General features: G+C 37.8%; 1 protein-coding gene across 1 annotated transcript in view; it reads left to right on the top strand.

Moving 5' to 3' along the window:
* The window catches only part of LOC133574380 (protein FAM171B-like), a 33,663-nt gene extending 20,371 nt beyond the window's left edge, over positions 1-13,292 (top strand). Inside the window, exons 4-8 of the mRNA XM_061926548.2 lie at positions 2-160; positions 3,630-3,800; positions 5,675-5,791; positions 5,992-6,115; positions 11,862-13,292. Coding sequence (XP_061782532.1) covers positions 2-160; positions 3,630-3,800; positions 5,675-5,791; positions 5,992-6,115; positions 11,862-12,753 — 1,463 coding nt within the window. The 3' untranslated portion in view covers positions 12,754-13,292. The remainder of the gene's footprint in view (position 1; positions 161-3,629; positions 3,801-5,674; positions 5,792-5,991; positions 6,116-11,861) is intronic.
* Positions 13,293-13,861: the final 569 nt, after the last annotated feature.

The following is a 13,861-nucleotide window of genomic DNA, read 5'->3' as shown; positions in this document are numbered from 1 at the left end:
GATGCTTCATTGAATCCCATTGTCCAGTTTCCAAAGAGCCTCCTGAACCTGACGGAGAGCAGCAACATCACTTCTTTTCAAGCCTACTTGACGATCCCCAGGTTCCCTTCAGAGGACGGCGACTTCCTCAGCACTTTGGGAATCATAAGCAGTCCATCAGGTGGATATGTTCAGATTGTGAATGTAGTCAGGAATTTTGGTTTGCGGCACCATTTCAGTCTTTATTATTACTTGTGTAACAGGCTAGTGCAGGGCTATTCAACTAAATTGTTGTAGGTAGCACATTTCCAGAAAGCTAAGGACTGGGGGGGGGAACTTCTCCCTTCAAGATTAGTCTTATTTTGAGATCCAGGATCTTCTACAGTGAGCATTTATTTTCGGTCTATTTCTTTGGTCAGAATTACACATTTCAGCAAAAAAAAAGACTGTTACGTAAAACACTAGCCTTTAGGACAGACCTGGGCAAATTAAGGCCCGCCGGGCATTCCCAAATAATTTTTTTATATCTTTAAGATGGAAAGTGTAGCTGCCATTATGATGTGCAGTGATGTTTTCTAATGACCGTAAGTCTTGAACTATATAAAGTATTTCTATGGTTGGAATCTGTGCTTTTGCATTATATTTTAGTGACTAGTGTTGTTCTGATACTAATATTATCTAAATAAAGGGGACCAGAAAAAATAGCATCTTAGGGTGCGGCGGACCGTTACTTTTCAGAAGCGGTATGGTACCGAATATGATTAATCGGTATCGCGGTACTATACTAATACCCGTATACTAGAGATGCGCAGATAGGCAATTATTTCATCCGCAACCGCATCACAAAAGTCGTCATCCACCCGCCATTCACCCGAACTAACATTTTATCAAATCCACACCCGCCCGCCACCCACCCGTTGTTATATATCTAATATAGACGATGCAAGGCATTAGTGAGGTTAGAAAGCTTTTGCCTGTTAAAGAAAGGAGACTGATCCAATGCAGCAGAGACATTCAATGCGTGCCACACATTAATATCTCTTGGCCACGCATTAGTGGCTAAGAAATATTAATGCGTGATAATATTATTTATCATTATTATAGTATAATTGTCATTTCCATTAAGAAAGTGTTGACTATTGTTGCCAATGCCCTCAGATCAGGAGTGCGTTCCTCACACTTTGTGTGCGCAGTTGCAGCAAGCAGAACGATGCTTTTAAGAAGTTAAAAAAATGTTTTAGAAAGACTAGGCCTATATTTTCGTTAGGTAAAAAAAATGTTCTGAATTTATTTCAATGAATATTAACTTGTTAACGTTATAATGCTCAAATAGGGACGAGGGCGGGGTGCACAGTGAAACAGTGAACAATTTTGCGACAAAGATGAACCTTTATTGATTGATCTGCAGCCATGAGAAAATATCAGACAATCTCCATTGTCAACGACAGGCAGGAAAATAAAGATAAACACATAGCCTATGTTGTAGGCATAGGCATAGGCTCATACATTTTTAAGTTGAAATAAAAAAATAAATAAAAAATGTGCCTCATAAGCCTTAGGCTGTCAATCACACGCACAAACTTAAATTATACAATAACATATGTATGTCATCTCTATTTCAACAAAAATAAATTAAATAAATAATAATAATAAATTACCTGCAACTTATTGGCCAAGGCAAATAGCTGGTCTTTTTTCCCCTGGTTTTTAGTATTCCCTTTTTTAGTTTGTCATGTACCACGTTTGCTGCCGGCGTTGCCATCTTTTTTTTTTTTTTTCTGTTGTGTTGTGTTGTGGTGTGCTGCAGTGCCTGATGAATAATTGCCTGTTTCAAAGAGTGCTGCTCGTTTTTCGTATGTGAGTAACAACATTTAACTATGTATATATATTTCCGAATTGGTTCAACCGCCACCCTCCCGATCTATTTAAAATCTATTTTTTTCGTCATGTCACCCGCCCGACCCGCGGATTATCCGCGGACTCCGCGGTTGTGTCCGCAAACCGCGCATCTCTACCGTATACCGTACAACCCTACTAGTTACTATGGTAATCTACGTCACAGCAGGTCAGACGAGGCACCAAGCAGTGTGGGTGTGGCTTGATTGTAAAATATGTCGATTGACAGGGGGTGTGACGTTCATATGTTCTCAATATTCAGGGTTTTATCGTTCATAGAAAAATTTAAAATTCCATTCCGTTTTTAAGGCAGTCTGTCATAACATTTTTAGCATTCAATCAGACTTTATTGTGAGGTTTTGTATTAGTTTTTCTAAAAAATAGATATACCGGCCCCCAGACACATTTTTATTCTCTAAATTTGGCCCCAGAGTCAAAATAATTGCCCAGGCCTGCTTTAGGAGGTTAAAATGTCAATGCAAGGATCTGCCAATGTGTTTACACTGGATCAAGTTCTTATATACAAAAGGAGCATGCTCGTGTTTTTAGGAATTTGCTGCAAAAATGCTCAGTCTCCAAGTTTTGAACCGGCCCCTGGGCCACGAGTTGAACAGTTATGTGCTAGGGGTTGAACGGTTTATTGTAGCCTAGTGCTTCGACAAAGTTAAAAGTTAAAGTTAAAGTACCAATGATTGTCACACACACACTAGGTGTGGTGAAATGTGTCCTCTGCATTTGACCCATCCCCTTGTTCACCCCCTGGGAGGTGAGGGGAGCAGTGGGCAGCAGCGGTGCCGCGCCCAGGAATCATTTTTGGTGATTTAACCCCCAATTCCAACCCTTGTTGCTGAGTGCCAAGCAGGGAGGTAATGGGTCCCATTTGTATAGTCTTTGGTATGACTCGGCCGGGGTCTAAACTCACAACCTACCGATCTCAGGGCGGACACTCTAACCACTAGGCCACTGAGTAGGTTAGCAAAGACTGACTATGTGGTAGGGCTGCACAATTACTGTATTTTCTAGACTATAGAGCACCCATAAGCCGCACCCATTAAATTTTAGAAGGAAAAAGTAATTTTCCATACATTGTCTGCATATGTTGTGAAATGAGTTATTTACACAGAAATATTTTGTAAATGTATATTTGCATACCTTAATTGTTTCCAAACGGTGCCAGTAACACGGCAGTAAAACGGCTGATCAAACAAAACATAAATCATCCTTATGGACTGCGGAAGCTAGCTCTCCAACAAGCTAAACAGACTCAATAACTTCAAGGTGACCTTTTGGTGAGTTTACTAAGGAATTTGTGAAAGAGAAACAATACAAAAACAGAATGCCATTGTAAGTTAATAATACTAACGCAGATAGCATTAACATAATTGCTAACGCTAACGGCGCTAGCTTGATTACATTATGATAGCGCATACAAATATACATGTAAACATTACTATCAAACATGTGCCGGTTTACTACCTGTAAGTATGAATAGTTTTAGTTGTATTGTAAAACTTACAAACGTTGAATGAAGAAACTACATGGGTAGAAACGCTATGGATGGCTAGAAGATGGAACGGCACTTATACTTCCCGTTCAAAGCACTCAACAGAAGGAAATACTGGCGTGAGCGCAGTGAGCAAACTCGTCCAAAAGATGGCACCATGGCACAAACAATAACACACCTTTTCAGTGTCTCTGTGAAGTGTTTTATGAAAACTATTAGTTGAATTTTGTATTCATTGTACTTTTGCTAGGATATATCAGCATGGAGTTGACTCCAGTGGCGGCCGTCAGTGTGCGACTCTTCTCCGGCGACACTGAATTGCATATCAGCGGACCCATAAAGATCAGCCTAACTCTTCCTGACAGCTGTGGACTTCAGTCTTCCAATGTAGTTCCAGCATGGTTATATAACCACACTACTGGTGGGTACACCATCACGCACATGTTGCGTGTTTTTTTGTTTTTTTTCCCCGCGGGTCATTAAAAAGCAATAAAATGAAATGGATTTTGCGAAAATTAAGGCTTTATTTCAATGGTTAAGGTGTCAGTTTATTCCGAACATGCATACAATTACAATATGATACATCACATAAGAGCAGAGTTTATGTAATCCTACCCCTTTCCGTATCATAGCAATTACTAACTCATTTGTTAATACTCGTTCTGTAACCCACCAAACAATTAATTATTAAATCACGTGTATGTATATACTATATATACTGTGTCTATATATACACACACACACACATATATATATATGTATATACAGTATATATGTGTATATATGGGTATTTATATATGTATATATATGTATACATATATATACATTAGGTCACAGTACAATTTTATATTCAAATTTTTATGTGTGTGTGTATATCTATATATATATATATATATATATATATATATATATATATATATATATATATATATATATATATATACATATATATATATACATATATATATATACATATATATGTATATATATGTGTCTGTGTATATATATTTATACATGTATATATGTGTATATATATATACATTTATATACATATACACACATATAAAATGTAAATATACAATTGTACTACTATTTGAACAACTTTAAGTTAATTATTTATTTATTTATACGTATAATTATATATACATATACCTATATATTTACGTGTATGTATGTGTATATATATACGTATATACACACACACATTTATGTATACATATACATTATATATACACATACGTATATATACACACACATATATATATACATATACACACACATATATATATATTTATATATATATATTTATATATATATGTATACTGTATATATATACACATATATATATATACATATATATGTATATATATGTGTGTGTGTATATATATTTATACATGTATAGATGTATATATATATGTGTGTGTATATATATTTATATATGTTTATATATATATACATTTATATACATATACACACACATAAAATGTAAACATACAATTGTACTACTATTTGAAGTACTTTAAGTTAATTATTTATTTATATATATAATTATATATACATATACGTTTATAAATACGTGTATGTATGTGTGTATATATATATATATATATATGTATCTATATATACACACACATATGTATGTATACATATACATTATATATACATATACACATTTACATATATATGCACACACACACATACATATACACACATATATATATATATTTATATATATATACAGTATATATATATATGTATATATATATATATATATACACATCTTATATATATATATATATGTATATATATATATATATATATATATGTATATATATATATATATATATATATATATATATATATATATATATATATATATATATATACATCTTATGTCTTACTTAATATTTGTGTACTTTTTACTGTATTGTTAAAATCCTCTTGTGCTACAAATTTTTAGGTGAGTGAAAATTCAAAATAGTGATGTCATTGTCAAAGCATGGGGATATGGCACCACCTTATGGAGTGTTAACAAAAAGAAACCCACAACAAAAATCTAATTTGTCAATATTTCAGAACAATTCCCACCAATTAAGTGTAAATTGGTGTACATTTAAATTATTCTTATCCACGTCTTGTCGTATAACTGCTACTGTTGCTTTAAAAAAAAAAGAGAAAAAAAAAGGAACTATAGTAACGGCTCGAACGAATCGAACTGTACAGCATAGGAAATGGACAATAAAAAAAACATTTTCAGAGTCATGGGATTAAACTTGTATTGTTCATGTCATTTAGGTGGATGGATGCGACAGGGATTGGGGACTGTGGCGTCAATAGATGGGAAACTGAGGTGGACATGGACCGCTCCTCATCTTGGTTACTGGATTGCTGCACCTGTGCCAACTAGTGGAGGTAAGTGCGGGCATTTAAGCAATGCAATAGTATTGGTGTTAGGTTTTAGAATTATAGCATAAACAAAGCTGAATTATTTCTTCTTTGTCATCAATATAATTAAATGCACGGTATCCTACAACGAATATGAAAAATATCGAAACTTAAAACAAATAATGCTTAATTGTTTGTATTCTCTGTGTTGTCTCAATATGTGTTAGATATCTTTGGGACTGGCATCCTGACTGACTTCTTCGTCCATTACTCAACATACCTGATTGGTGGCCTGGGAGGAGTATTTTGTATTTTCGCCTGTCTAATCGCTGGATTGATCAAATTTCAGAGGTAGTAAGGCATCTCAACATGAACATATGTCATTCACCATTAAGGAATTTGTCATTTTACATAGAATATGTGTAATCTTCTTTAATGACCGAGGCAGTAGCAAGATTACAACTCAATAATAGAGCATGCTTTTCACTTACTGAAGACAATTGAGAGGACTGCAAGATCTACAAGTACAGATGGAACGATTAGGGGGTTCTAATATTGGTATCGGTTTGGACATTCTAAAATAACTATTAAAAAAACATAAAAAATTATGAATAAAAGAGCAAACAAGTGAAATGTAACGGGACAAAGTTGCATTGTTGACTCTAATGACACAAAGCTGCCATGCAGGCTGATGTTTTCTTCCAAACTGCCATTGCCGAAAAGTAATAATGAATCAAAATTATTATGAATCTTTAACCTATTCAAGGCTTCAATTACCTGGTGCTTCAAATCAAATATTCCACTTTAAAAATATTTTGGGGGAAATATTGCATATTTTGCGTGTTTGCCATTGTGGAGGTTACCTTCCAGGGGGTTCTTTGGACCACCAAGCACCGACATGAGAGCCCGGTTCAGGTTCGCAATACAGTTTTATTTTGCAAATGAAGTCTTTGGGTTGCTTTCCAACAATTGTCTTATTGTGGCTGTCAGTCTGGCTCTGGCTCTCCCCCAGCTCCCACCAACACTCTCCTCCAGGCTGCTGCTTATACAGAGTGACAGGTGATAAGACAACAAGGCCCACCTGGGCCATCTACGCACCTGTCGCTGATTTTGAGGCCGGTCCTGGCACACCCCGTTCCGCTGCAGGCCCGCAGGCCACGCCCCTCTCCACAGCCATGAATTATTAATAATAATAAAGAGCATTCCATTCCATTTGAAAGGGCACAAAACAAAGAAACCAAATATAATAATAATAATAATAATAAAAAGTTATAGTCGACGGATAAATCAGAAGTTGATGTAGATCGCGTTAATTTAAAAAAAAAAAAGTGTCACTTATTTTTTTTAACACTTTATGGGTACGGCCCTTTAGCACCCCTTCCAAATTTAGTGGGACTTTAAAAAAAACTCCCAAAAAACTGTAATTGCTTTAAAAAAATAGATAAAAACAAAATCATTGTTGTTATGAATTGTTGAACTATTTAAGGCTCCAATTATTCACATCAAATATTCCACTTTGAAAATATTTTTGGGGAAAAATGTAGTTTTTGCCATAAAAACAGGGTTTTGAAAAAAATAAAAGACTTAAATTACTTTTAAAAAACTAAACACCTTTATCTTGACAAATAGACTTGAAGTTGATCGGAAAATTTATGGGTTGAATGAAAAAGAAATAAACCCAAAACCAAACAATAGTACAGTAGGAAGGGGATTCATATGGTCCCATTCGTTACGGTTTACCTGACACGTGAAATGTGACGAATTGAGGGGGGGGGGGTGCACTATCTATATTTAGCCGCCAGATGGGAGTAGAGTGTTGAATATCTTAAAAATGTGCTTTTTGGCCATCCCCACTTTGACCACAGCATCAGTTGCTATGTGGAGTGACACTTTTCCATCATTTTCAGCAGACTGCATTGCAGTATGACTACCACCCCACCTTCTTCCCACACGATCTCCACCCAGGAATGGGGCCATATGAATCTTTCCCTATTGTATATGACTTTTTTTTTTTTTTCATTTTTACGACTTAGTCCCTGGTGGGTCCAAACATGAGGGTTAAAAAAAAAAATCTATATGTTGTATTGGTTTTGAAACTGAAAAATATTAGAATAGACCTTGCATGCTTGCATAGTTCAGTGTGCGGCCCTCGGTGGAAAAAGTTGGACATCCCTGGTCCACAGCGACAAGTAGCATCAGTGTTGCATGTTATGATCACACTGCAAAAACTGAAATCTAAGTAAGATTACATATCTCAAATAAGGGTGATATTTGCTTATTTTCTGTCTGATAAGGTAATTCTTCTCACTAAGCAGATGTTATGTTAGAGTGTTTTACTTGTTTTAAGAGTTTTGGTCCTAAATTATCTCAGTAAGATATTACAGCTTGTAGCTGAGATTTTATGACCTATATTGTAGGGGTGTGGGAAAAAATCGATTCGAATTCGAATCGCGATTCTCACGTTGTGCGATTCGAAATCAATTCTCATTATTTAAAAATCGATTTTTTTAAATTTATTTTTTAAATTTTTAAATTTTTAAATTTTTTTTAAATTAATCACTCCAACAAAACAATACACAACAATACCACAACAATGCAATCCAATTCCAAAACCAAACCCGGCCCAGCAACACTCAGAACTGCAATAAACAGAGCAATTGAGAGGAGACACAAACACGACACAGAACAAACCAAAAGTAGTGAAAAAAAAGGAATATTATCAACAACAGTATCAATATTAGTTACAATTTCAACATAGCAGTGATTAAAAATCCCTCATTGACATTATCATTAGACATTTATAAAAATAAAAACTGTGTCACAGTGGCTTACACTTGCATCGCATCTCATAAGCTTGACAACACACTGTGTCCAATATTTTCACAAAGATAAAATAAGTCATATTTTTGGTTCATTTAATAGTTAAAACAAATTTACATTATTGCAATCAGTTGATAAAACATTGTCCTTTACAATTATAAAAGCTTTTTACAAAAATCTACTACTCTGCTTGCATGTCAGCAGACTGGGGTAGATCCTGCTGAAATCCTATGTGTCGAATGAATAGAGAATCCTTTTGAATCGGGAAAATATCGTTTTTGAATCGAGAATTGCGTTGAATCGAAAAAAAATCGATTTTGAATCGAATCGTGACCCCAAGAATCGATATTGAATCGAATCGTGGGACACCCAAAGATTCGCAGCCCTACTATACTGAGTAAAACATGCTTGAAACTAGAATATTAACTGATGCAAAGCTGTGTCATTAACACTCACAAGTATAAAACTACTTTTTTAAAGTACCGTATTTTTCGGACTATAAGTCGCAGTTTTTTTCATAGTTTGGCCGGGCTCCAGTGCGACTTATATATGTTTTTTTCCTTTTTTATTATGCATTTTCGGCAGGTGCGACTTATACTCCGGTGCGACTTATACTCCGAAAAATACGGAAATAATTCTTACTTCAAGCATGAAACAAAAAATCTTGATGCCGAGCGCATATCATTATGTCAAGATAATGGCACTAGCTAGAGATGCGCGGATAGGCAATTATTTCATCCGCAACCGCATCACAAAAGTCGTCACCCATCCGCCATCCACCCGAACTAACATTTTATCAAAACCGCACCCGCCCGCACCCAACTGGGGCGGTATAGCTCGGTTGGTAGAGTGGCCGTGCCATCAACTTGAGGGTTGCAGGTTCGATCCCCGCTTCCGCCATCCTAGTCACTGCCGTTGTGTCCTTGGGCAAGACACTTTACCCACCTGCTCCCAGTGCCACCCACACTGGTTTAAATGTAACTTAGATATTGGGTTTTCACTATGTAAAGCGCTTTTAGTCACTAGAGAAAAGCGCTATATAAATATAATTCACTTCACCTGTTGTTATATATCTAATATAGACGATGCAAGGCATTAGTGAGGTTATAAAGCTTTTGCCTGTTAAAGAAAGGAGACTGATCCAATGCAGCAGAGACATTCAATGCGTGCCACGCTGTCACGGCCCAGACGCACACCAGTGCGCAATCATCTGGGAGCCGCGCTGAGCGCACCTCCAAGCGCACCTCCAAGCGCGCTCGCGCCACTCAAACTGCTGCAGGCAGCTGCGTTCTATCTTGTTTTAACATCCTGTGGCACTCTTCTGGGATCACGGCGGACAAAACTGCTCATGCTCAGGGTGTTTGTGGAGGTTCGGGGTTTTGCACAAATGTGATGCACCATGTTAGATGTCCCGGTTTTGTGACTGTCGTAGACATAAACAGCGTCGCAGCTCTTGCAAATCACGTAGCCAGCATTTTCTGGCCTTTTTTTCCCCCTGGTCTTTAGTATTCCCTTTTTTAGTTTGTCGCGTACCACGTTTGCTGCCGGCGTTGCCATCTTTTTTTTTTTTCTTCTTCTGTTGTGGCGTGCTGCAGGTGCCTGCTCGTTTTTCGTATGTGGGTAACAACATTTAACTATGTATATATATTTCCGAATTGGTTTAACTGCCACCCGCCTGAATCTATTTAAAATCTAATTTTTTTTTATTTCAACCGCCCGACCAGCGAATAAAATCTAATTTTTTTTATTTCAACCGCCCGACCCGCGGATAATCCGCGGAGTCCGCGGTTGTGTCCGCAAACCGCGCATCTCTAGCACTAGCATTTACTTAATTTAAGAATATTTTTCAACATATTGAGCAAAAAGGTCTCTTTTTTTTCTACCAAGAAAAGTGCACTTGTTATTAGTGAGAATATTCTTATTTTAAGGTATTTTTGGGTTCATTGAGGTTAGCTAATTAGGGCCCGCACGGCCCATTGCAAAAGGACTCCCAAAGGGAGTCCTTATGCAATGGGACATAAGGACCTATTGAATTTGTAAGGTTTTATTATTCTTTTTTCTTTATTCTTCCGCCGCCTCTTTGAGCACTAATTTGACCCACTTAACATGCTTCAAAACTCACCATATTTGACCCACACATCAGGACCTGCGAAAATTGCCTTTTAGTTAAAAAAACAAACCACAAAACTCAAAATTGCGCTCTAGCGCCCCCTAGGAAAAAAAAAACTAGACTGCCTGTAACTCCCACTAGGAAGGTCGGAAAGACATGAAACAAAATCCTCTATGTAGGTCTGACTCAGACCTAACTTTCATAATGGTACATTCTCGGGCTAAAATCAACAGGAAGTTGGCAATTCCCCCTTCAAGACAAAAAAGTACTAAAAACAGTCACTTTCGCCTCTTTGAGCTGTAATTTGACCCCCTTAACATGCTTCAAAACTCACCAAACTGAACACACACATCAGGACTGGCTAAAACTGTGATCTAATGAAAAAACCTAACTCCAAATCTAAAAATTGTGCTCTACAGCAATTTTTTTAATAAAACGCACAAAAAACTGCTCCTCAGATGAAAAATCTGACAAAACTGCCTGTAACTCCCACTTGAAAGGTCGGAGAGAGATGAAACAAAAACCTCTATGTAGGTCTCACTTAGACCTACCTTTCATAAATTGACAACCCCCAGCAAAAATCAACAGGAAGTTTGCTATTCCCCCTTCAAAACAAAATTTTTGTAAAAACCGGTCACCTTCCTTCAAAAACGAACTCCTCTGAGCGCGTTTGTCGTTTCGCCTTCAAACTAACACAGGAGAGAGATTGAACCCTTGTGATTACAACAACAGAAGCGCTTTTTTTATAACTGCTGCGGTTTTGATTTTATGACCATTCAAAGACCCGCTGCGCTGATGCTGCTGCACTGCTGTTTTTTTAAGATGGCTGCTTAAAAGCAGGAAGCACCAACGTGCCCACACAATGCAGACAAGGTAGGTACACTAGACAAAAGTCTTGGGACACTTCAGACTAAAAGTAGACAAAAGTATTGGGACACTTAGGACTAGCACCTGCCAAATACGCGGGCCCGACCAACGCTGCTTGCAGCTTTAATTTTACTTGTTTTAGAAAGTCTTGACAAGCCGTATTTTCTTGTTCTATTGGCAGATAATTTTGCTTAGTTCAAATAAAATACCCCTAATTTTTGTATTTTTTTTTTCTTGTTTTTGAACACTGACTTTTTGCAGTGTGAGCTACGGTGACATAACATATCTTATCTTCTCCAGACGCTCTGCGAGGGAAACCAAGGTGAAGCAGATCCTTCCACTGACGAGGAAAGACCAATCCACCGCCACGTGCAACAGTGACGACGTCGAAGGGTCGCTTGGTGATGTCACTCAATCTCAGCATGGCCTGAAAGAATTATTTACTGAAATGAGTGATAACCAACGCAATGTTACTCTCTCCATCTATAATGCCAATATTATAGCCAATCCCGATGCTTTGGCCGCGAGAGCCGAACCCAACGACCCGATTCCTTCACGCACCGCAGAGATGATGAAGGTCCCGGCGTCCTTAGCAGACAATTTATTATTTTACAACCAGCCTGTTGCCATTCTTCACGCTTCAGCATTTTTCCAAGTGGATGAGCAAATGGAGCATCCCTGCTGGAATAAGAGTGCCACGCGGCCGCTGGCGGCGGATTTTTGCTGTGATTCCGAGGAAAAACATCCGTCCACTGTCTCCACCGCCATGCAGAAGCACGAGGGAGAAACTAAAGTTGACAAATTGAGCGATGCTCCGGTTCCAATTTCCCCAAACAAATCTCGGAGCCAGTGTGGTCTTCTGGAATCCGCTTCAGTCCCAGAGACCATGAGTAAGATGAAGAGCAGCAGACACTCCATGGATGCTGCGACGGAACTTTCCAGGACGCCCTCGTCTCAACCGCCCCGGGCCTGGTTCGTGACCCTGGAGGGCAAACCTGCGGCCGAGATCCATTACGCCGTGGCGGAGCAGCAGAGGAGGCGGAGAGCGGCGGAAAGCCAAGAGACTAGTTTGGATTCGGGGGTGGATATGATCGAGGTGAACCAGACGCCCGGAAGGAGGTCCGTCACTCTGGAGCGGAACGCCACTTTTGTGAAGAGAACATCCAGCAGCAAACACACCACGTCACAGTGAAACAAGAAGATGTAGAAATGTTCTCTCACGGTCACGCGTCTATGCTGAATCGGCGGTTTATTAGTGCAGTCGAACCCGTTTAAGTCCACTGTTTCGTCGAGCTACAGTGGAACCTGGATTTACAAAGCCCTTTATTTGCGAACATTTCCATTTACAAACTTTTAGGTGGCGCCAAATATGCCTCTGCATTAGGGATGTCCCGATCCAGGTTTTTGCACTTCCGATCCGATACCGATATTGTTTTTGCACTTCCGATCCGATACCGATACTGACCGATACCGATACTGACCGATACTGGCCTATCCGAGCATGTATTAAAGTTTAAAGTTATTTAGCCTACTTAGTTGTCAGAATCATGTTGAAAAGGGTTTTAGTACTCTTGATAACAACTAGCCAGCTGAATTAGGGGAGTTTGAATAATCCACAATGGTTGGTAACAAGAAACTGACCTGTTTATTCAAGGATAAACACAAAATAGACAAAATTATACATGACAAACAGAAATGGCATCATTGAACTAGGGCTGGGCGATATGGCCTTTTTTTAATATTGCGATATTTTAAGGCCATATTGCGATACACGATATACATCTCGATATTTTGCCTTAGCCTTGAATGAACACTTGATGCATATAATCACTGCAGTATGATGATTCTATGTGTTTTGATTGATTGATTGAGACTTTTATTAGTAGGTTGCACAGTGAAGTACATATTCCGTACAATTGACCACTAAATGGTAACACCCCAATAAGTTTTTCAACTTGTTTAAGTCGGGGTTGATTCATGATACAGATATATACTATCAGATATATACTATCATCATAATACAGTCATCACACAAGATAATCACATTGAATTATTTACATTATTTATAATCCGGGGTGTGTAGGGGGGCGCCGGATGTAAGTGTCAAAAAGACAGCCAAAAGAGTTTGATATGAGAATAAATCTAAAGTTAAAATATAGGGTAGAAATGCACCCATTTGCAGGAAATGTAGTCTTGATTTTCAAAATGTTCTTTCAAGGCTTGCATGTCTACATTAAAACATTCTTCTTCATACTGCATTAATATATGCTACTTTTAAACTTTCATGCAGAGAAGGAAAT

This window comes from Nerophis lumbriciformis, linkage group LG31, assembly GCF_033978685.3.
Source record: "Nerophis lumbriciformis linkage group LG31, RoL_Nlum_v2.1, whole genome shotgun sequence".
Lineage (NCBI taxonomy): Eukaryota > Metazoa > Chordata > Actinopteri > Syngnathiformes > Syngnathidae > Nerophis > Nerophis lumbriciformis.
This window is presented reverse-complemented; position numbering and strand designations above follow the sequence as displayed.